The 24327-nt window shown below is 38.8% G+C and overlaps 1 protein-coding gene across 2 annotated transcripts in view; it reads left to right on the plus strand.

Annotated features, from left to right (window-relative positions):
- The first annotated feature begins 765 nt into the window (after nt 1–765).
- The window catches only part of TOPAZ1 (testis and ovary specific TOPAZ 1), a 76189-nt gene continuing 52627 nt past the window's right edge, over nt 766–24327 (plus strand). For both annotated transcript variants that reach the window (XM_004368442.2, XM_023726119.1), the window contains exons 1-4: nt 766–1193; nt 1646–4121; nt 13582–13643; nt 14296–14423. In XM_004368442.2, the coding sequence (XP_004368499.1) occupies nt 833–1193; nt 1646–4121; nt 13582–13643; nt 14296–14423 (3027 nt within the window). In that variant the 5' untranslated portion in view covers nt 766–832. The remainder of the gene's footprint in view (nt 1194–1645; nt 4122–13581; nt 13644–14295; nt 14424–24327) is intronic.

Here is a 24327-nt window from a genome sequence, read left to right on the forward strand (position 1 = left end):
GATGAAGAGTAGAGAAGCAGTCGTTGGTGGTTTTTAAGTTTCTGGCTTAAACTGGATGGATAGTGGCACACCCACCAACACAAGAGGTGCAAGCACGTGAGGAAAAGTAAGCTCAGTTTTGCGCATCCTGAGATTAAGGTGCCTGCAGGATATCCGGCACCTCTGGGTGGTGCAAAACAATTGAAAGGTTGGCGGTTCAAGTCCACCCAGAGGCACCTTAGAAGAAAAGCCTGTCAAGCAACTTCTGAAAAAAATCAGGCATTGAAAACCCTGTGGAGCACAGTTCTACTCTGACACACATGGGGTCGCCATGAATCTGAATGGACCAGAGGGCAACTGGTTTACGGGTAGGATATCCTAATGATGTATCAAGAAGGTGGCTGGACAGGATCCCAAGAGAAGTCTTGAAGTGGAGTTTAGAGGCCATTGGCAGACTGGTCTTTGGAGCATCTAGGGCGTGAGAGGGAGCCCTGAAGGTCTCTGGGAAAGTCCAGCCTAGAGGTAGGCGCAACAGAGACCCAGGGGAGGCCCGTGCAAGTGACACCCCCTGCCCAAGTCGCTGTCGCCTTCGGCGCGGCACGAGGTACTTTCCCTAGGCGCCCGACAAGCGACGCTCGTGGCCCTTCCGCCCGTTAGGCCCAGCCGCATCCGGCGGGACCTGGCCGCGCAGGCCCCACTTCCGCTTCCGCTTCCGGAAGGAGTTAGTGGGCGGAGTGGTGCGGGGCTGACGGCTGTAGGCATCTGGTCAAGGGAGCATCTTTTGCGCGTCCGGTGGGCTCCTGCGAACGGGCGCGGCGGGGCCCCGAAGGGTAGGGAGGGCGCCCCGGGGCGGATGCGACGCCCGAACCCTTCGGGCCCAGCGGCGGCCCGGGGGCGTGAAGTCGAAGCGCGGGACCTGAGGAAGCGTGGCCGGAGGGCGGCGCCAGGTCCAGGCGAGGCGGAAAGCTGCGGCCCTGAGCCCGCGGGGCGTGAGGAGAACAGGCAAAGGAGGAGGATGGTGGCCCCGGTGTCTGGGAGAGAACAAGTGGAAAGTGAGACGTCTGGTGAGGCGTCCGGAGCTGGGAAGGCCACGAGGCGGCGAGTGGAGGGGCCGGGAGGCCTGTCTCGGGACCATGTGGGCCGGTCGAGTGCGGACGGAGTGGATGTAGAAGCAGCGAAGGAGGCCAAGCTCCCCTTGCAGTCAGGAAGACACAGTAAGAAAGCACTCAGTGGTCACTCCTTTTCCACCTTTTGCTCCTCAGCTTGTCAGCTCCGTCCTTGTTTCACTAGTAGTCTTTAACTTTAATCTGCGTGATTTTTACTGATGCACATGATCAGGAGAAGGCAAACGGGATTATTTTGAAACGTGTTTGCCCCGTTAGGAGCCCTTGGTCAGAATTCCTATAGGAGAAATTCCCTCTAATGACCCATTTTGGCTAGTGTAAAATGATGATGGTGGGGGTTATTCAGCTGTTTTAGAGTTTATACAGGTTTTTATGTAGCTCTTTACCTGAAAATAGGTATTTTATTTAAAAACAAAGTATATTTCCATACAGCTATTCAGGGAAATAAAGATAGGTGGCTTAGTAAGTTTTTATTTTAAGTGGCATTCCTTCTTCCTCCTTAATGTAAAATTTTTTCTGGTATGTTTTGTTGTTTTGATCAGCCAAGGAAAAAAGAAAAGTTACTGAAGCTTCAAGGGATGATCCACAGCCAGGAATTGAGCTGGTAAGGAAGGAATCGTTAACCAGTTCGGAATCTTTCCAAACAGTGGAGTGCAGTGAATTTCAGAGTATGGCTTTCTTGCAGTCTTTGAGTAAGGAAGGTTTGGTAGAAGGTATTAAAAGAAGAATTCAGACTAAAAAACTTAAAAGTTTAGAGAGCGTACCTCTCAACATAACCGAAGAAAAGGCTACACAAAATATTAACGTTGAATTCCAAGATGAACTGTACAAGAATACTCCAAAATATTCTTGTAACAGCTTGTCACCTGGAATAGAAAATAATTCTGTTTTAAAGTTATATGATTGTAATTGTTTCCCCTATTTTAAGGGTTGTAATGATGAAAACAACCTTGAATATAAAACTGATGGTGGATGTATGCATGTAGCAGAAAATTCCTCAAAGAAAGAAAATCTTAAGAGTCTTGCAGAGAAGAGTGATGTAAATAGTATTCCGCAACTTTTACAAACTGAAGAAAACTTAATGGGAGTAAATAAATTATTGCTGGAAGAAAGTGATTTATACCAAAGTACAAATAATGGCTTGCTTTCCTGCCTTCAAAGTGAAAAAAATAAATATTCAATGGAGGAGAGCAATATTGGGAAAAAACCTAAGAAAAAGATGAAGTTGTCTGAAAAAAGAGATGAAACAGTTACTGAGTTGAGCTTCTGTAATGTGTATAACAAGTCTGAGTTGGTGTTACAAGAAAATGAAATGTGTGATGAAGGTAAAGAAGCAGGGACTTCAGAGACTAAAAAAGACCCTTGCAAAGTTTTGAGGAACGTGAACGATAACACACGCTCTCCAGTGGATCATTCATTAAGCCTCCCAGAAACAGTAGGGAAAAAAACAAGTCCTGAACATGAGATAAATGCTAAATTTCAGAAAACCCTTGACCCACTTTTGAAAGAAGAAACAAAGACTGCTTCAGAGCCCTTAGTATGTAAAAACATGGAGCCAGAAGAACATTTAAAGTCGGTGAAAAGCTCAATAGTGAGGTCACCTAGTGATACCTCCGATCTTTCTGATTACTGTCATATTGGAAGTCCTTCACAGGAAGAGTTTGGAAATGAAGCTGAAGAATCAAAGTTAAGCTGTCGCAGAACAATACCAATGACTGGTAAAAGAACTTGGCCTTGTTATTCATGTGCTAGAATATCTGTCCAGTGTTGGAAAAAGACTTCCTTGCCAGGATCAAATTACTTACTTTCTGGGTCTGGGGAAAGTTTGAGTCAAGATGATTTTCTTAAACACCCAGCAAATCAGACTCACTTAACTGATTCCAAAGTATTGTTACAGAGTTCCATAACAGAAACAAACACTGAATCTTCAAGTAAAGAAAAATTGGATTCCAGTGTAAATTGCCTGTCTTCAGTTTCTGCAATAGAACCTACTTTAATGGTTCCAGAGGAATCTATAATCAGTGATGATAAAAAAGCAAGGTCAGAGGATCTGAGCAGAAGTGGGCCAGAGATAGTTTCGAATCCTACTGAAGATACTCAGTTAACTAACGTTACTCAAAGCTTGACAGGAAGTAAAAAAAAAGATAGAGGGAATTTAGCAAAACCTAATTTGACAGTGACTTCCCAGGATGGCCAGGAAGCAAATAACTCTACAGGCAAATCTATTCATCGAAAAGCATGTATTGCTAAGCAGACACTTGTGGTTCCAGATTTGGTTAAAATATTGAACACAGGACGGCTGACTAATTTTAAAATTCCCTTGCTTAAGAATAAAACAGAGAAAAGAAAAGAAGTAAATATCAAGTCATCAGAGAGAGAAGCTTATAGTCCCCTAGAACGTCTTGACAATTTATCTGTAGCAGAGGTAAGACAAAATAGGAGTAAAGAAAATGTCTCCACAGTAACTTCAGGAACTCAATCTTTGAGCATACAAAATAGTACAACTCCAGTGCAGGCGAGTTCTGACTCATTCTACAGTAAAAATTCCAGTGGTATTTCTTCAGGCTTCTCAAAGCAAGGTAATAATAAACCATCCAGTCACATCTCCGAACTAGGCAATATTGTTTCCAACAAGGAAGCCATTTCTCTTACAGTTAAAAAAAATACTTTTTCTTGTGATCCTGGATGTATAGAGAAAAGTACCGCCTTCTGCTCTAATGAACAGGACACATTTGAACCAGTTTCCTCTGAAGATAGTGGTAAAAAAATGACTAAGAGCTTTTCAAAAATTAAAGTGGAGTTTCCAGATATTCTTAAAGCTTATGAAGATGATGTCCTCTTAATTGACGTAATTCAGGATGACCCAGATCTCTTTGGAGTTTCCAGTGAAGGGGAGCTTTCTTTTACTTCAGAAGTCCCCATGATAAGCCTGGAGCCCAGTGTTGCTGAAGAGCACCAAACAACAGACTCCAAGCACATGGAACTTCCGGAAAAAAAAGAACCAAATGATGACTTGAGGTATGCATGTTAAAGTATGCCTTTTGGTGCAGATTTTTGTTGGGGATTTCAGAAGCACTTTAGACCCTTAGGTGTCACTAATTTACCAGTGATAATTGAAGCTCCATTTTTTTTTAACCCAGTCATTTTTTAAATGTAATATATTACTTCTGAGACGCAGAAATGCTAAAACTTAGAGTAGAAGTAAAGGATTGTACGTATCTTGGAAAATATAATGGAGCAGATAAGCTATTCAAAATTTAAAAACGGTGAATATTACTGAAGTTGCTTCTTTCAAAAGTCAATTAATTTTCATATGTTCTTATTAATTATTATGAACATGCAGATACACTTTTATTTCAGCCAGGTTACTTATTAAGGTGAGTGCTGTATATATTAATCCATTTTCTGGGGCTTGTTGGATAAAAAAATTCATTTTCAGGGAACCAAGAAGTCTTAGAAAGTTTTATTTAAAGTAAATGAGACTAGAATCAAAAGTTAGCTTAAATTTAGATGTGTGTGTTTCATGATTTTACTTTTAAGATGATGGTGATGGCCTTAAAATGATGATGATTCTCCCCAAATAAGGCTATGCTGAGGCAACTTTAGATGGACCCATGTAGTAAGCCTTCATGCTCAGGAGCTTAATCTGTTTTCGTTGGCCCAAATTGTTTTTAATATTATGTCATATTTTACTGAACTTTTACCATTCTTCAAGCTCTATATTAGTATGTCACAATACTTTAATATCAGAATGTTTTGTGAACGGATTTAAAGAGAAACATGAAAACACTTTTCACTAAAATTCAAAGGTATATGATTTAAATGTCTCTGGTATTTATAAAGTTTATAGTCAGCTTTATGATATCACACCCATCTTGATGCTCTTAGTGTTGCAAGAAATTATAACTTATCACCAAATAGTGTGCTTTCTGTGTGCCAAATAACCAAGAGCTTTATAATTTATTTTTAACTACTTAATGATGTAGGATGGTAATCTGCCCATTCCAAAATGGAAAAAATGAAGATGACAGTTTGTCACTTGGCCAAGGTCACACTGCTAGTAACAGAGCCTGGATTTGAACCCAGGTCTGTCTTACTCTAAAACTAATGGTTAAGAGCTTGACCTTTACAGTCTAATCTAGGTTATTTAATCTTCTCCTTGACACTTATTAACTGTGTGACCTTTGGGGCAAATTATTTCATCTTAAAAAACTTGTAAAAAGGGAAAGCACTTGCCTCGGGATTGTGAGGATTAAATCACAGAATGGATGGATAAGGTTTTAGCATGGCACTGGACAAGTATAAGGGTTCAATAAAGAAAGGTTTTTTTAAAAAGTTATTTAGTTTTTTTTTTATTCTTGTTACACCATGCTTCCTTCGAGGAATGTACAGGAAAAATAGAACAGCTCTTGCATTCAAAAGCGAACATCTCTGTTGGCCAACAAGATGTTGACAATGAGCTACAGCCAAAAATAGAGAAAGATAAATGTTGTGAATTAAAGATTAGGATGTTTGCTGGTTTTTTATTTATTTATTGAAGAATAAAGGCTGATTTTACAAAAATGATACGTTTATTACATTAAAGTGTAAAAGGGGAAAATCCCACCATGCAAAATAATAAATTAATTGCTAACAATTTGTGTGAAGAATTCCAGACATCTGTCTAGACATGGAAACCCTGGTGGTGTAGTGGTTAAGAGTTACGGCTGCTAACCAAAAGGGTGGCAGTTCAAGTCCGCCAGACACTCCTTGGAAACCCTATGGGGCAGTTCTACTCTGTCCTGTAGGGTCACTGTGAGTCGGAATTGACTCAACAGCAGTGGGTTTGGTTTAGTTTTTGGTATCTAGGTATATTGTTGTTGTTGTTAGGTGCTGTGGAGTCAGTTCTGACTCATAGCGACCAGTCCTGTCCTGCACCATCCTCAAAACAATCATTGCTATATTTAGGCTCACTGTTGCAGCTACTGTGTCAGTCCATCTCATCAAGGGTCTTCCTGTTTTTTGCTGACCCTCTACCTTACCAGGCATGATGGTCTTCTCCATGTCCTAATCCATACTGAAGGCTGTAGTCTTTGATCTTCATCAGTAAGTGCTTCATATCCTCTTCGTTTTAGCAAACAGGGTAGGGTCATCCGCCTCTTGACAATATGTCCAAAGAGATGAAGTCTCGCCATCCTTGCTTCTAAGGAGCATTCGGGGTGTACTTCTTCCAAGACAGATTTGTTCATTCTTCTGGCAGTTCATGGTGTATTCAGTATTCTTCATCAACACCATAATTCAAAGGCATCAATTCTTCTTCAGTCTTCTTTATTCTTTGCCCAGCTTTCACATATTCATATGAGGTGATTAAAAATAGCATGGTTTGGGTCAGGCCCCCCTTTGTCCTCAAAGTAACATCTTTGCTTTTCAACACTTTAAAGAGGTCTTTTGCAGCAGATTTGCCCAATGCGATATGTCATTTAATTTCTTGACTCCCTGTTCCATGGGCATTGATTGTGGATCCAAGTAAAATGAAATCTTTGACAACTTCAATATTTTCTCCGTTTATCATGATATTGCATGTTGGTCCAGTTGTGAGAGTTTTTGTTTTCTTTATGTTGAGGTATAATCCGTACTGAAGGCTGTAGTCGTTGATCTTCATCAGTAAGTGCTTTAAATCCTTTAAATCCCCTTTGTTTTCAGGAAGCAAGGTAGGGTCATCTGCGTATCACAGGTTGTTAATAAGTCTTTCTCCAATCCTGATATAGTCTGGCTTCTCAGATTATTTGCTCGGCATACAGATTGAATAAGTATGGTGAAAGGATACAACCCTGACATACGCATTTCCTGATTTTAAACCATGCAGTGTCTCCTTGTTCTGTCTGAATGACTGCCTCTTGGTCTATGTCAGGTTCCTCACAAGCACAATTAAGTGTTCTAGAATTTCTGTTCTTCACAATGTTATCCATGATTTGTTTTGATCCACAAAGTTGAATGCCTTTGCATAGTCAGTAAAACACAGGTAAACATCTTTCTAGTATTCTCTTCTTTCAGCCAAGATCCATCTCACATAAGCAGTGATATCCCTTGTTCCATGTCCTCTTCTGAATCCAGCTTTAGACAACAGCATTTGCTTTCCTAATATGAAAGATAAGCACAGCAGTACACATTGACTTTTTCTCCCACCCTGCCCCCCACATTTTTGTTAATTTTTTTATTTTACATTGTTAAATCTTGTGTCATTTATAGTCTCTTCAGTAATCTGTATTCACAAAGATTCTTGCTCTTAGTTCTTTACTTAAATGGATCCAGTGCTTACCACCAGTCCTTTTTACTCTTTTTTACTTTCCTCAAATATTGATTATTTTGATTCATCTCTTAATTGACTAAATTTCAAAGCAGTTTTCTTCAAGAAGAATTCACAATTGTTGTGTTCCCTAACATCTTGGATGCTTAAGAATGACTGTTGTCTAAGAGCAAATTATCTGTGTGTAAAAGTCTTAGTTTACTTCTTTCCTCCTAACAACCATGTAGATATTGCTCCCCTGCTTTCTGGTTTGAGTGTGGTAGTGGAGAAGTCAGGTCAAAGTAATTCTCCCACTGCTCCTCTTGAAGCTGCTTTCTCCTCATTCTCCTGCTGCTGTTCCTCCTCCTCTTCTCTTCCTCGCCCCCTGCTCCCCCACCCCATCATCATCATCATCATGAATCTTGAGATTGATAATTATGTATCAGTTTTTCCTCGGAGAAGGTGAGACATTTTGGTTTGTAGTATCGTTTCTACTTCAGATGATTTTTCTGTTACTGTCTTTGCACTTGATTTCCATTGGCTTCAGAAGAACCAGTTACACTTGGATTGCTTCTTATTCGTTTTTCATATCTCCTTCTGAGTTTCAGTTTTTAAATAAACTTGAAAATTTCCTCAGTAGTTATTTTAATATTTTCACTTGTTTTTCTGCACCGGAAATACCAGTTTTACTGTCTTCCATAGTGCTAAGGTAAACCTTAACATGGAAAAATGGATGATAACCAAAAGATTTGCCAATAGTGCACAGAAAGTCATTAGTGATTCTGTGACTGAATGAAGCTCAAGAAAATATTATTTCAAATTTTAGCTCTAGCCCTCTTACCAATCAGTTCCTAGTTCATATACTCCCCAAAGCCCCCAAGACACCAAGAAGTTGAGGCCTGTTTCTGTTGTATCAAAATTGAAATAGAAGATGGGAGGGCAAGGCCCAGATATTGGCAGAAACTTTGGACTACTACTAACTGGTAAAACAGATAGACAAACCTGAGCTTATTTAATGTTTGGGGGAAGTATTCTCAGACCTGTTAGGAAGAATTTGCAAAGTATTTAAGTCATGTTAGCATGCTTACTATAAATCTCCACAGTGGGGAAAGTCTGTATTAAAATCCAAAGCGTTAGGAGTGAAACTTTATTAGAACTCATTTGCTAAAACTTGAGCTGATGAGTTGGAAATGTGTAATGGGTAAAATTGGTAAAACTTTTGAATCAGCCTGTAAATACAGTTAGAAATGATCTGAGAATGTCTGTAATAGTGCTAGACAGTTAATCTGTACCAGAACATAGGATTATCCTCAATCATCAGAATTTTATTATATGCTAAAATATCACTTGGATAATGTACAGTGGATCATTGAGTTTTTAAGAATATTCCAAAAATTTAGGGAAATTATTGTGTAGCTGGGGGGGAAACTAATGTATTGAAACAAAAATATATAAATTGGTGTACTAATAATACTAGGAATTTAGAGAAGAGAGATGAAGGGACATCTTGGAAGAGCTAAGAATTGTACAGATCTTGAAGCTTGGGTTGATTTAGGTTGACAAGGGGGAAAAGTTTGGTGGAGGAGGAGCGATAATGAGGAAAATGTAGGCAAAAAGGTAAAGGTAGACATGAACATGGCCGTGTAGGGAAGGTTATGAAGCCTTTCCTGACTCCTTCAGGCCCTTCTGGTTCCCATAGCACCTTATATTACCTCGGTTATGGCACTGATTTCATAATAGTATAATTTACATCTCTCTCACCTGCTAAACTTTTGGACTCCTTAATAGTAGTAAATGTCCATGTCTTATTTACTATTGCAAGCCCAGACCCTTGTACACTGAGGGAGGGGAAAGAGTTAAGCTGAATTCCTGCTGTCTTATAGGCTGTTTCTCAAGTACCCAGGTTGGAATATATGTAAATGGAAACAGCGAATTCTTTCTTTCCATAGCAGATAGATACTGAAGAATAGTGGAAAATAAGATTTAATAAGTAGGTTGATGCCAGATTAAGGAGGCCTGGAAAATCAGGCATGAAAATTTGAACTCAGTACAGAATCGGTGCTGGCAGTCTAGTGGGGAGATGGATGTTATAGCCATATCACCTTCACAACTTAGACTTAAATCTATAAGGAACCATTGTGGTTTCTGGAACCAGTATATAATAAACACAGACTTCCATGGGGGAAAAAAAACCTGGCACCAGTGCATAGAAAATAAAAACCTACCGCCTTTACCCAAGTATTTGAGTCCCGTTAGAGCCCCGGTGCTATAGTGGTTAAGAGCTACAGCTGCTAACGAAATCTACCAGCTGCTCCTTGGAAACCCTATGGAGCAGTTCTACTCTGTCCTGTAGGGTCACTATGAGTCAACTTGACAGCAACGAGTTTGATTTTTTTTTTTTTTTAAGTTTAGACCCATGCCTAAGATGATTCCAGCTTGGGAAAATTGTATCCCATCTCAACTAACCCCTACTTAAACTTTCTCAGAACCTGATTTAACCCCAGTTTTTCCCCAAGATCTCGGCCTTCTGGAGTACAGTAGTATTATCACCAGTTTTACCATACCAAATGACAAAGAATAAGGTTTCCACCATAAGTAAAGGTCATTCTGTCTCCTTTGTGTATTTGAATTCCTCAGCCTTTGTTTCAAGAAGTTTACTTTCTTCGATTTTTTTCTCCACTGAATATCCAAGGCACCCTAACTGTGCTGCAGATTTTTACACAATTGTAAGAACTGATGTTTAGTGTCTACCCTGTGTTAGACACATTGCTTACATTATTTCATTTAGTGCAACAATTCTGACGTTGAAACTCTCCCTATCTTTAAAATTGAGTCAAATTGATTAACTTTCCAAAAGGACACACAGCTAGTGTCCGCTGAGATCTTAATCCAGAGCTCCGAAGTCTGCTGCTTTCTCCAAAACAGCATGCTGGAAGAGTGGCATTCTGGTTCTTTCTGTGGCTTTCATTCATTTGCTCTGTAAACTACCGTAGAATATTATTTAACTTTTGATCCCTTGCCTCCCCCATTTCTTTCTCCTCCTTAAAGTAACAGGCGGGATAGTATGAAGAAGCGTCATTTCTGATTTTTACTTTTTTCTCTTTCAAGCCATATAAACTATTGTTTCTTGTCTTCGCTGAGTATACAGTATTGTCTTGATCAGAAAATCATTTATAATATCAGGAGACCTAGCATCTCACAGGATGTTATCAGGCTAGGGAACCTCTGGCCCAATGAACTGGATACTGTAATATTTCTCCACTTTGGCCACTGCTATCTGCACAGTAATTGTCCTGGTAAACATATAGCAGCTCTATTCAAAAACAGTGTGTGAATATGTAAATAAACGAACATTGACCATAGTCAGCTAGTTAACATCTCAAAAGCAATAACATTTTAAAGTTTTTCTTGAACAATGCTTTTTAAACTTTTTCTGCTAGTGATTATTCTAGAGTAGTCATCTTCAAATCTGTTTGGCAATTTACTCACAGTAAAAGATGTGTTTTATATTATGACCCAATACATACTTACAAATATATAAAACAATAGGTTTACAAAACTATTTTCCATATTATAAGTGATGCAATCTCATGTCTTGCATTTTACTCTGTTTCATTTTTTAAAATATTCCCGGTTGGGACCCACTAGAGAGATTTTATCAGCCACTTGAAAAATTCTGTTCAGGTAGAGGATAAACTTGATGTAACATGGGTAGTGCTTCAGAGTTTATTTCAGCCTCTCTTATTCCCCTCTCCTTTTTGCTCAGATATCCTCTTCTCTGTACTTCTCTAGCCTTGCCCAAGTCTGTCTCTGTTTTCTCTCCTTTTCTCGTTCTAGCCTTCGTTTTTTCCCTGTCCTCTTCCTTTCCCACTGCATCAATGCCAAATTATAAATTTCCACTCCATCAATGTAAAACTGTAAAATATTTTGATGGATTATAATTTTGTTCATTATGTATTTTTAATTTAGGATAATTGAACTTCTTTGTGTGTCTCAAATTCAAAACAGAAGTGAACTACTTACAAGAGTCCCGTGTCAATTTGCCTTCCTCGTTAGTTGTTCATCATAGAAGAAAGTTTCTTGTGCCTGTTTAAACTGTACCAGCAATATTAGAAATACTAGCTTAATTCTTTGAAATTAGGCAATACGTTTGCCGTACCTGTTTATGAATGGAACTTTCAGGATAATTACAAACTGCAGAAGCCTCCCCATCCCTCACTTCTTCAGTATTATTCATTGGGTCACTTAATCCTGTTGATGCTATTACCTTAATCTCTCTCATGACTGCTCTTCCTCTCAGTTCTCACTTCTGCTATTCATCTTTCTTGTAGATTATTGTAATGGGCTTCTAGTTATTTTTCCTCAACTCGCTCAGTGTATCCTCTGCCATAGTGGTATTCAGAAACAGAAATTGATCTGCCAGTGACTGCTTACAGTGCTTCTTCAGTGGCTCTCAGATACTCGAGAATAGAGCTTAAATTGCTTGCCATGGCTTTTTAAGACTAATGAATATGCGTCCATTCCCTCTTTGACAACTGTGGCGTTGAGGGGAGGAAAGTGGGGCAAAAGGCCAACTAACTGGAACTTATGGTGAGTTTTAACTTTACCCTTAGAGCACATAGGAATCCCCTGAACTTTGAAGTAGAGAATTTGATCTGATTTACATTTTTAAAATCATCATACCTTTAGTGTGGAGAATAAATCGGCACAGAGCTATTGTAATACAGACCCAAAGGACATGGTGACTTCAAACACACAAGTGGGAGCAGGAGTGAAGAACAAGGCTTGATCTGAGAGATTCAGGAAGTGAAGATTGATTAATCAGACAGGGGTGAGGGACAGAGAGGAGTTTTTGTTTTTGTTTTGTTTTTAATCTCTTAGAAGGACATTAACATTCATCTCAGATGCAGAGGGGTAAGATTCAGGAAGGGGTACCTATTCAAGAGGTCAGATTTATTTAGTCATGTTGCTCTGAAGAGGCCTTTGAGATACTGAAATGAAAATGTTCTGATAGACAGCTAAATCTAGAGAGAAGTCTGGGTTGGAGAAAGATTTGCATGTGTGTGTGTTTTCTGTTTGTATTATTATTTTCCCAGTCTTTAAACTGTATACTTATGATTGTTGCTAGGGTATATGTTGGGAAAATACTTAATATTTTTCAAAGACTTCAGAGAATAGTGTACACAAAATGTTTACTTTTCCTATTTCTTGCCGAGAAAGTAACCCTGAACCGATAAAGAGCAGTTGTAGAGCTGTGAAATATGTTTAATAAAACCCATTTATTAAATGAATAAATGGTGGGATTATAGATGTTTGTTATATTTTATTCTGCGTAATTTTATGTATTTAAAATTTTTATCTAGATTTTTAAAAATGGAATAGTGTTTGGCCCTTTGTATTTGAAAAAACCCATAAACCCATTTCCGTTGAGTTGATTCTGACTCCTAGCAACCCTACAGGATGGAGTAGAACTGCCTCACAGGGTTTCCAAGGAGCGGCTGGTAGATTCCAACTGCCAGCCTTTTGGTTAGCAGCCATAGCTCTTAACCACTGCACCACCAGGGCTTAGCTACTGTATATGTACTTTTTGTTTGTTGAGCCTATGTTATTGGCTTTAAGGACATTTTATCTCATTTAATCCTCACAATAACCTCATAGGTAGGTGGTGTTCTAATTTTACAGATAAGATTAGACTCAAAGAAGTTACGTAATTTTGCCAAGGATTATACAGTAAGTGAGAGAACAGCATATGATCCCAGGCTGGTCTAACTCTGATCTGTATAGCTTTGACCTTTAGATGATGTTGTCTTTAGAGACTACAAAAAAAACCTCAACCTCTTGCTCTCAAGTTGTCTGTGTTTTACGCTGAAGACATACATGTGTATATATATATGCTTGAGAGTAGAAGTTAAAAACTGTCTTTCATTGGTGTAATGCTCTGTATATCTTTAGGTGCTTGATATATCTCATTGAGTTCTGTCTGAGTGGCAGAGTTGAATGGCAGCACTGCCTAACTTTGAGGCAGTATGTGATTACAGAACCAAATGAGGGGTCTGCCTGGGTGCGCCGAGTTCTGAATCACAGTATAGTACTCTGTCCTGGAGGACTTGAGCTTATGTTCACCAGCTGCTAACACTAGTATTGTATAGTGTTTAGAGAGATAGATAGTTCTGCTTGGAATATAGTGTTTAAGCTCTGTTGGCTTTATAATAGAGACTTTCCTGTGCTGGATCCTGGATTGATGAAGTCAGACATCTGTGCTTCCTTGTTAACAGGTAAGCTTGGACATTTTTGGAATATGCAGTATTGAAATATCTTTGTTTTGTTAACCCCGTGTTTTACAGTTTGTCAGTTTTTCTCCATTTTAATATGACTGGTTGGCAGGCCAGATTTTGAGTTCTTTTCCATTTGATTATTTAAAAAATTATGCTGGGCTTTATCTACATAAGATAGATAATTGGCCTCAGCAATTGTTATAGTCTTATTTTAAAATTGAAATATATATGGAGCTTTACCACATTTTAAATCTGAGTCCTTTTGAAAATTTTTGATAATTAACAACTAATCATAGTATTAATTACCTGGATCTTTACTCCACAGGAACTAACTTTATACGTAAGTTAATTTTTTTTTTTTACTTTCAAGTTTTAGAAGTATAGTGAAAACAGCTGGACATGATCAAGAAAGATTCTTAAATGTATTTATCTTGAAATGTTCTTTCAATTTTATATTACTGCCAATTCTTTTTATACCATATAATGGAGTTATTTTTATAAAGATGTATACTTTGCTTAAGACTCCACTTCATATTTGTCACATTAGACCTTAAAAGAGCCTCTGAATTCTACTCATTTTTAGAGCAATCTTTGAATGACTTGCATATTTTGTTATTTAAAGTTTCTACAGTTGGATATTATTTCTTTTCAGCAAATGAGATAAAGCATGAATCCAAAGGTCTAAATATTTCCTTAGGAGAAGTTATCAATGAGACCACTGAAAGTGAAAAACTGGGAGACTTAAGTGAACACATAAAAGGTTCAGACTTGGATGAGAAGGTACTAGGGAATCTTGCATTTTCTTATTTCTTGGTTTAAATAGTGGCAATGCAGAACTTCATCTTAACAGTAATGTCAGGTAACAAGTATAACTCCTTTTTATTGGGTAAAAGAATCAGTTTACTCTGTTCATGGGATTTATGGCTTGATGCTTTACATAAGCACAGTATAAGTAGGATTTCCCTTGTCTGGGAAAATGGGGTATACTGTTTAATTATATATTTAGCTTTTTTGGTATTGATGTTTATCTCAAATCTTGTGTAACTCTTTCTAAACAAAATGTTGCCTATTTTTTGCCTTGTTAAACACAAAGTACTATCATTTGACCTTCTTTGAAATTTTAGAATATTATAAAGACCTGAGGGCCATTATTATAAGCTTCAGTCATTTGACCACAGGTGTAGAAGATATAGGAGATAGAGCTAAACCTAACCTGATGCTGAAACATACCACTGGTGTGTGATATTTTGGGGAGAACTTTTGGCATCAGGTTTTTGTTCTTATTTTCTGCCAGGTAATGTGTATGATTGCCTGCAACTTTTGCATAATTTAATTGACTCCTAGGCAGCTATTTCATACTTTCTTCTTTCTCCTTAAATTTCCAGTTCCTCCTCATACATCCTCAAAGCTAACAGCTTGTTTCCTACTTCACCAAGAAAATGGAAGTAACTGGAAAAGACCTTCATAAGTTCCCAGCAATACGTTAGCTCACCTACCTATATGTGCTCCCAGAACTCCAGCTTCTCTTCCATTACAATGGAGGGACCACCATTTCTCTCTCTTAAAATGCTGCTCCAGTAATTCTTCCTTCACTACTGGATCATTTTAATAAGCATGTAAACATGCTGTAGTTTCTCCATCCTAAAATAAAACAAAACATAAAAACCCTTTCATGTTCCCATTTCCCTCTTCAGCTGTTTTCCTATTTCTCAGAAGGCTTATCAGTTTCTCTCCCCTAGTTTTCTTGAACCCATTCCGGAGGTCTTCATCTTCACTCCTCCACCAAAACTACCCTTTTCAAACTCTTCAGTAATCTCCATGCTGCTGAATCTAATGGACTTTTCTCAGTCCTAATTTTACTTATCACCAGTATTTGACACAGTTGATCACTCTTTTCTTGAAACACTTACTTCATTTGGCTTCCAGGATAAACATACTCGCCTGGTTTACTTTCTACCTTTCAGGCTGTGACTTCCCAGTTGGTTTTGCTAGTTTCTCCAGATCTCCCTGGCCTCTACATGTTGGAGTGGCCCAGAGCCCAGACCTTGAATCTTTTCTTTTTTGTGTCTAGTCTCATTGGTTTAAATGCCATCTATGTGCTAAGACTCTCAGATTTATATGTCCAACTCAGATTTCTCTGAAGTGTAGATCCTTATGTCTAGTTGTGTACTTGATTTTTGCACTTGAATGTCCAATTAGGCATCTCAGCTTAACATGTCCAAAACTGAACTCCTGGTATCCATCCCCTTCCCTACCATAAACCAACCCTCCTCCCTGTAATCTTCCCCTTCGCTGTTAATGGCAACTCCATCCTTGTAATTGCCCAGACCCCAAGCCCTAGTTTTCTCTGCTTTCTTTTTCTGTCACTGTATACTCAGACTGTAAGGAAACCGCTGCTGGCTCTACCCTCAGAGGATGTCTAGAAACTATCCAATTTTCATCAGTCCTACCACTACCACTCACATCTAGGCCAATGTCATTTCTTGCTTCAAATATTGCAGTACCCTCCTGCTTTTAATCCTTGTCCTCTTGTAGTCTCTTCTCAACACAGCATAAGTTAAGTCATGTCATTTTTCTGCTTCAGAGTCTCCAGTGGCTTCTAATATCATTAAGAGTCAAAGCCAAAGTCCTTACTGTGACCTGCAAGGCCCTGTATTTGTTTCCAGTACCCCCTCCCCACCCTATTACCACTTCGATTCTTTACTGCTCTCATCCATTTCACTGACTACACTAGCCCCTTTACTATTCTTGGAAAGATGCCAGGATTTGTCCCACTTCAGGGCCTTTGCCCTTGCCATTTTCTCTGCCTGGAATGTTCTTCCCCTAGAAAATGGTATGACTGGCTCTCTTATTCCCTTCAGATCTTCACTCATACTTCATTTTGTCAGAAAGGCCTTTGCTGGCCATCTAACCTGATGTTTCAGTTCTCTCCCTTCTCTCAAAATATAATATTCTCCTTTCTTGTACTTGTCATGACCTAACATACCATATATTTTATTTATTTATGTTTATCTTTGTCTCACCCTAATAGAACATAAACTTCATGAAGGCAGGGATTTTTGTCCATTTTGTTTACTACTGAATCTCTAGCACCTAGAGCAGTGGATGATATAGAGTAGTAACACAAATAATTGTTGAATGAATGATTGAACAGAAACCTCATTTGAAATTAGTCTTTTAAGTGCTAGATGTGTCCTATAATGGGAATAAAAAAAATCTCAAAATATTTGCATAGTGGTTTGATGATGATGATGGCCAACATGTATTGAACATTATAGTAAATCTGTATGCCAGCTACTGCTAAACACCTAGTGTGGATTATCACATTTTATTCCTATGACAGTTTAATGAGGTGCTGTTCAGGGGTCCCCAAGACCACCCTCAAGTTCTTTGTTTTTCTGGAAGGACTCACCTCAGCAAAGCTTTTATACTCATGGTTACAATTTATTACCACAAAGGGATACAGATTACAGTCAGCAAAAGGAAAAGACAAATAGAACAGGGTCCTGGCAACACCAGGCACAAGCTTCTAGTTGTCCTTTCCCAGTGCAGTTGTGTGCACAGCGCTTGCTTCTAGCAATGATGTATGGCAACCAACCAGGGAAGTTTACTGGATGGAGCCTTGTCCAGGATTCTTGCTGGGGCCAGTCACATAGGCATGGCAGACAACCCACATAGCTGACCTTAGTCACCTAGTCTGTAGCCCCTCCAGAATTCAGGCTGATACTGTGTGGCCCAGGGTCTCCACATAAATTACATTGTTAGCATGGACTCCCTGGTATGGCTCAAGACCTTCAGGTAAACAGAGACACACTTATCAGGCAAGCTATTCCAGGGGCTTGGAGGATACCTCCCAGGAGCAGGTCAAGGGCCAAACCTTTAGTGAGCAGGGTGTGGACATCCCACTCTTACTGAGTTAATCCTTTACTGCAGATGAGGTATGTACTGTTATTTCCTTTTACAGATGAAGAAATTGAGACTTAGGCTCAGTGCCTTGTCTGAGGTCACACAGCAGACACCCTTGACTCTACAGCAAGGGTCGACAAATTTTTTCTGTCAAGAGCCAGATATTAAGTATTTTAGGATTTCTGGGCCATACAGTTACTGTTGGAACTACTCACCTCTGCCTTTGTAGTGTGGAAGAAGGCATAGACAATACGTTAATCAAATAGGGATAGCTGTGTCAAATAAAATTTTAATTTATAAAATCAGGCAGCCTGTGGGCTATAGTTTGACAGCCCTTGCTCTAAGCATTAGGAAGTAGAAGACAGCCTGAGTCCAGAAGTACTAGATGGTGCCTGGCTGCCACCAACAATCACTCTGACAGGGATCACAATAGAGCATACTGGACAGAAAAATGTTGCACAAAATTCAGATTCACAAAGATCGGAGTTACTGGTCTGACAGAGACTGGAGGAACCCCTGAGACTACGGCTGGCAGACACCCTGCTAACTCAAAACTGAAGCCACTCTTGAAGTCCACCTTTCAGCCAAAGGTTAGACATGCCTATAAAACAAACACAGGTGAGGAACGTGTTTCTTAGTTCAATCAAGTATACAAGACCAAATTGGCAGCACTTGCCCAAAAGCAAAGACAAGAAGGCAGGAAGGGACAGGAAAACTGGATGAATGGACACGGAGAACCCGGGGTGGAAAGGGGGAGAGTGCTAACATGTTGCAGGGATTGCAGCCAATGTCAGAAAACAATTTGTGTATAAATTTTTTAATGAGAAACTAATTTGCCCTGTAAACTTTCACCTAAAGCACAATAAAATTTTTAAAAAAAGAAAAAATACAAGAAACGGCTTATACCGTATTCTACTTAAACTTTAAGAGAAGACTTGATTCATTCACCCCTGCCAGGGTAAAATTTAGTCAGTGTTTACCAAAATTCACCAAGTTCTTAACACTAAATATTTTAAGGATACAGACTTTTTCACTATTAACTCTTTTAAAAAGACTCCATAAGATAGTTTGATTGCTTTTTATTATGGTAGGAGTTCTTTGCTTTGTTTGAGGAAGGGGAATGATACATTTATCCTTCTAATACTGTGGTAAGCTTCAAAGTACCAACTCTTTAGAAAATGTGTAACCCAGTGAATACTTTGTTGTTGAATCGATTCTGACTGGTGGCTTCCCCATCTGTGCAAAGTAGAACAGCTCCATCAGGTTTTCAAAGCTGTGACCTTCTGGAAGCAAATCGCTTGGCCTGTCTTCCGAGGTGTCTTTGACTAATAGTTGAGTGCTTAACCATTTGTACCACTCAGGGACTCCCAGTCAATAATATTTGCCTTTAAAATATCTGCCCCCCAAATTTGGGAATTAACAAACTTTTATCCATCTCTGGAGCCCTGGTAATGCGGTAGTTAAGAACTCAGATGCTAACTGAAAGGTTGGCAGTTCAAATCCACCAGCTGCTCCTTGGAAACCCTATGGGGCAGTTCTACTCCGTCCTATAGGATTGCTTTGAGTTGAAGTCATCTGGTTTTGTTCGTTTTTTTGGTTTTGTCCATCTCTCTCTTATCTTACACTTCCGGAATGTTAGAGGGTAAATAAATTGACTTACAGAACATATACCTGGCCTGCCTCTCTTCTGCTTTTGGATATTATTGTCTGTGAATTTTTGGAAATGTTACCTTATTGATCTATTACTTCTGTTTATATATTGTTTTTTCCAGAGACCTTGTTTCTTTTCTCATGTGTTATCTGTTGTACCCAGTATCCATATATAACAATCTTTAGGTTTACCATGGTAGTAATTCCCCCATGTGTCTGTCAGTTTGTGTGTTGCTGTGATGCTGGAAGCTATGTCGCCGGTATTCAAATACCAGCAGAGTCACCCATGGCAGACAGGTTTCAGCTGAGCTTCCAGACTAAGACAGACTAGGATGAAGGACTTGGCAGTCTACTTCTAAAATGAATTAGCCAGTGAAAACCTTATGAATAGCAGCGGAACATTGCTTCATATAGTGCCAGAAGATGAGCCACCTAGGTTGGAAGGCACTCAAAATAACGACTAGGGAAGAGCTGCCTCCTCAAAGTAGAGTCGACCTTAATGACATGGATGGAGTCAAGCTTTCGGGACCTTCATTTGTTGATGTGGCATGACTCACAATGAGAAGAAACAGCTGCAAACATCCGTTAATGATTGGAATGTGGAATGACATCCATTTTGGAAAATTGGAATTCGTCTAAAATGAAATGGATCACATAAAGATCGATATCCTAGGCATTAGTGAGCTGAAATGGACTGGTATTGGCCATTTTGAATCAGATAGTCTACTATGCCAGGAATGACAACTTGAAGAGAAGAGGAATGGTGTTGCATTCATTGTCAAAAAGAAAATTTGAAGATCTGTCCTGAAGTACAGCACTGTCAGTGATAGGATAATACCATACACCTACAAGGAAGACCAGTTAATGTGACTATTAACTCCGATTTACGCACCAACTATTAAGGCCAAAGATGAAGAAATTGGAGATTTTTACCAACTTCTGCAGTCTGAAATTGATCGAACACGCAATCAGGATGCATTGATAATTACTAGTGATTGGAATGTGAAAGTTGGAAGCAAAGAAGAAGGATCAGTAGTTGGAAAATATGGCCTTGGTGATAGAAACAATGCCAGAGATCACATGATGGAATTTTGTGAGACCAACAACTTTTTCATTGCAAATACCTTTTTTCAACAACATAAACGGCAACTCTACCCATGGACCTCCCCATATGGAATACACAGGAATCAAATCGACTACATCTGTGGAAAGAGACGATGAAAAAGCTCAATACCATCAGTCAGAACAAGGCCAGGAGCCGACTGCAGAACAGACCATCAATTGCTCATATGCAAGTTCAAATTGAAGCTGCAGAAAATTAGAACAAGTCCCCGAGAGCCAGAGTACCACCTTGAGTATATCCCACCTGAATTTAGAGAGCATCTCAAGAATAGATTTGATGCATTGAACACTAATGACCAAAGACCAGACAAGTTGTAGAATGACATCAAGGACAATCATACATGAAAAAAGCAAGAGGTCATTAAAAAGGAAGGAAAGAAAAGACCAAAATGGATGTCAGAAGAGACTCTTAAACTTGCTCTTGAACATCAAGTAGCTAAAGCAAAAGGAAGAAATGATGAAGTAAAAGAGCTGAACAGCAGATTTAAAGGGCAGCTCAAGAAGACAAAGTATTATAATGACATGTGCAGAGAGCTGGACGTAGAACACCAAAAGGGAAGAATACACTCGGCATTTCTCAAGCTGAAAGAACTGAAGAAAAATTTCAAGCCCCCAGTTGCATAGTGTAGGATTCTACGTGAAAAATAGTAAACAGCACAGGAGGCATCAAAAAGAAGATGGAAGGAACACACAGAGTCACTATACCAAAAAGAATTGGTCAGTGTTCAGCCATTTCAGGAGGTAGCGTATGATCAGGAACTGATGGTACTGAAGGAGGAAGTCCAAGTTGCACTGAAGGCATTGACGAGAACAAGGCTCCAGGAATTGACACAAGACCCACTGAGATATTTCAACAAACGGATGCAGCACTGGAAGTGCTTATTCATCTATGGCAGGAAATTTGGAAGACAGCTACCTGGCCAACCAGCTGGAAGAGATCCATATTTATGCCTATTCCCAAGAAAGATGATCCAACGCTATGCGGAAATTATCAAACAATATCATTAACATCACACTCAAGTAAAATTTTGCTGAAGATCATTCAAAAGCAGCTGCAGCAGTGTATCAACAGGGAACTGCCAGAAATTCAAGCTGGATTCAGAAGAGGATGTGGAGAATACCAGAAAGATGTTTACCTGTGTTTTATTGACTGTGCAAAGGCATTTGACTGTGTGAATCATAACAAATTATATAACATTGCAAAGAATGGGAATTCCAGAATTCCAGTTATTCCAGATTTTGCTTCATGTATTTTGAAGCTCTGTTATTAGGTGCATAAACATGTAGGATTCTTATGTCCTCTTGATGAATTGACTCCTTTATTATTGTGAAATAACCTTTTCTGTCCCTTGTAAGGATCTTTGCTCTGAAATCTACTTTGTATAACATTAATGTAGCCAATCCAGCTTTCTTTTGACTAGTGTTAACGTGTAATATTTTTTCTATCCTTTTAACCTGTTTGTGCCTTTATATTTAAAGTGTGTTTCTAGGCAGCGTAGAGTTGAGTCTTCCTTTTTTTTAATCTAATCTAACAATCTCTATCTTTTAATTTGAGTGTTTGTACACATTTAATGTCTTTAATATGATTAGAGTTAAACCTGTCATTTTATTCGTTCTTTTCTGTCTGTCCCATCTGTTCTTTGTTCCCTTTTCCTTTTTTGTTTTGATTTTGCTTTCAGTTGGATTAATGGAGTATGTTTTATGATTCAGTTTAGTCACCATTTTTTACTTATTAGCTATAGCTCTTTTTTTTTTTTTTTTTTTAGTGGTTGTTTTAGAGTTGATAGTATATATATTTAACTTATCACAATTTACTTTTAAATGAAATCATAGCACTTTGCTTGTAGTTTAACTTTATGATAGTATGCTTGCATTTCTTCCTGTCCAGTCTTTATGCTACTGTTGTCAAACATTTTACTCATGTATATGTTTAAAATCTCAAAATACAGTAGTTTTTTTGTCAGTTGTCTTTTAAACGCGTTTAAATAATAAGAAAACAGTCATATGTCTTTTCTCATGTAGTTACCATTTTCAATGCTCTTCACTCTCTTTGTAGATTCCTATTTCCATCTGATAACATTTTTCGTCTGCCTAAAGGATACCTTTTAACACTTCTTACAGTGTGTGTCTGCTAGTAATAAAAATTCTTTCAGCCTTTGTATATCTGAAAATGTCTGTATTTTGCTTTCATTTTTGAAAAATATATTCATTGGGTATAGAATCTAGTTTGACAGGCTTTTGTTTTTTCTTCTGGGATTTTAGTCTTTTTTTATTTGTAGAAACTTTTCATATGTTAAACATATTTGTTCGTTGTTACATGTTACTACACTTTTTTCCTGGTTTTTTGTTTGTATTTTAACTTGGTTAGGGAGCTTTCTACCTTGAAGAAGCTTTTCATTTTTATTTGATTAAATCTATCAGTTTTCTCCTATGGTTTCTGAGTTACGAGTCATATTCTGAGAAACCCTTATTTCATAATTAAATATTTTCTTCCAGTGTTTTTACGGCTGTCATTTATTGTGTTTAAATTTTTTTTTAATTTAATCCAAAATTTATCTTGAGAGAGTATGGAAACAATCCCTTCCTTCTTTCCTTTTTAATCTCTGAGCATATGAAAATATTTAAAATTTGTAGTGTTAAGCCTGTTATCCTACTTCATGGTTTCTACCTTCAGTGTCATGCTTAGGCTTTCCCCACTTTCCAAATTATATAAATATTAGCCTTTTTTTTCTTCTGCTACTTTCAGAATTTTTTTTTTTTTTTAATTTAAATCTTTAATGAACCTAAAATGTATTTTAGCATATAGTGAGTTGGGACCAAGCTTATTATGTATCCAGTTGACTAGCCAGTTTTTCTAGTACAATTTCCTCACAAATTTTAAATGCCATCTGCTTTAGTGAGGGTTCTCTAGAGAGACAGAACCAGTAAGATATTTATATATATAGAGAGAGAGAGAGTGATAGCATTATTGTAAGGAATTGGCCCACACATTGTGAGGGGCTGACAAGTCTAAAATCTGTAGGTCAGACAACAGGCTAGAGATTCTATCAGTCTTATGTCCCAAAATCTGTAGGTCAAGCAACAGGAAGACTGAGGGAGTTTATAGTGTAGAGACAGAATACTCCTTGGGAAAACTCTGTTTTTGCTCTTAAGGCTTTCAATTGATTGGATGAGGCCCACTCACATTATATAGGGTAATCTGCCTGTAAAAATGGCACAGTGGTGCTGTCTGACTTGCTCTAACCTCACAGAGAGGAAGGAGAATCAAGATCAGCGGCCCAAGGCTGATTCCTGTGAGGCAGAGGTGAGACATGCTTCCTTCCTGTCCCCTTTTCACCAATCTGAGACCAGCCATCCCTGCCACAGCCCTCCTACTTCTCTGCCAGGATCGATAATTCATTGCAGTGGCCAAACAGAACTCACAGACAATTCTCACAATTATGGGGTTTATCAGGAAAGTAACAGGTTACAGTTCAGGTTCAGGAACGCTCTGGATACAATTATTCGATCAGGACAGCCACTTTTTAGCTGTGTCCACAGGCACACATCTCTCTGGCTCCTCGGCCTCTTGGCCCCCTGGCACTGCCTCTGCCCTGTTCAGGCAAGTGTTAACAAAGCTCTTTTAGCTCTGCTGATAAGTACGTAGGGGCACCTCACTCTGCCAGTAAGCCTCATGCCTGAAGGCACTCAGCTCTCATTCATTGGGCCAGGAAGCTCTACCACAGCCATCTCATGCAGCCATCTCTTACTGTCTTCCACATTACAGCTCTTCTCTCTGTCTCCTGGATCTAGGATGTTCTCCTTGCAGAAATCTGAGGTCCAAAGGACACACTCCACTCCTGGCTTTTCTTTCTTGGTGGTGTTGAGATCCTTCCCACCTCTGGGATGGCTCATTTTAAGCCTAGCAGGATGGCAAAACTGGCCAATCCCCTCGTTAGGGTTGCATATACCTTATTTGCATGCTCCCACCCCCACAAGGATGCCATATACCTTATTTAAATGATTA

This window comes from Trichechus manatus, unplaced genomic scaffold (genome assembly GCF_000243295.1).
Source record: "Trichechus manatus latirostris isolate Lorelei unplaced genomic scaffold, TriManLat1.0 scaffold00001, whole genome shotgun sequence".
Classification (NCBI taxonomy): Eukaryota; Metazoa; Chordata; class Mammalia; order Sirenia; family Trichechidae; genus Trichechus; species Trichechus manatus.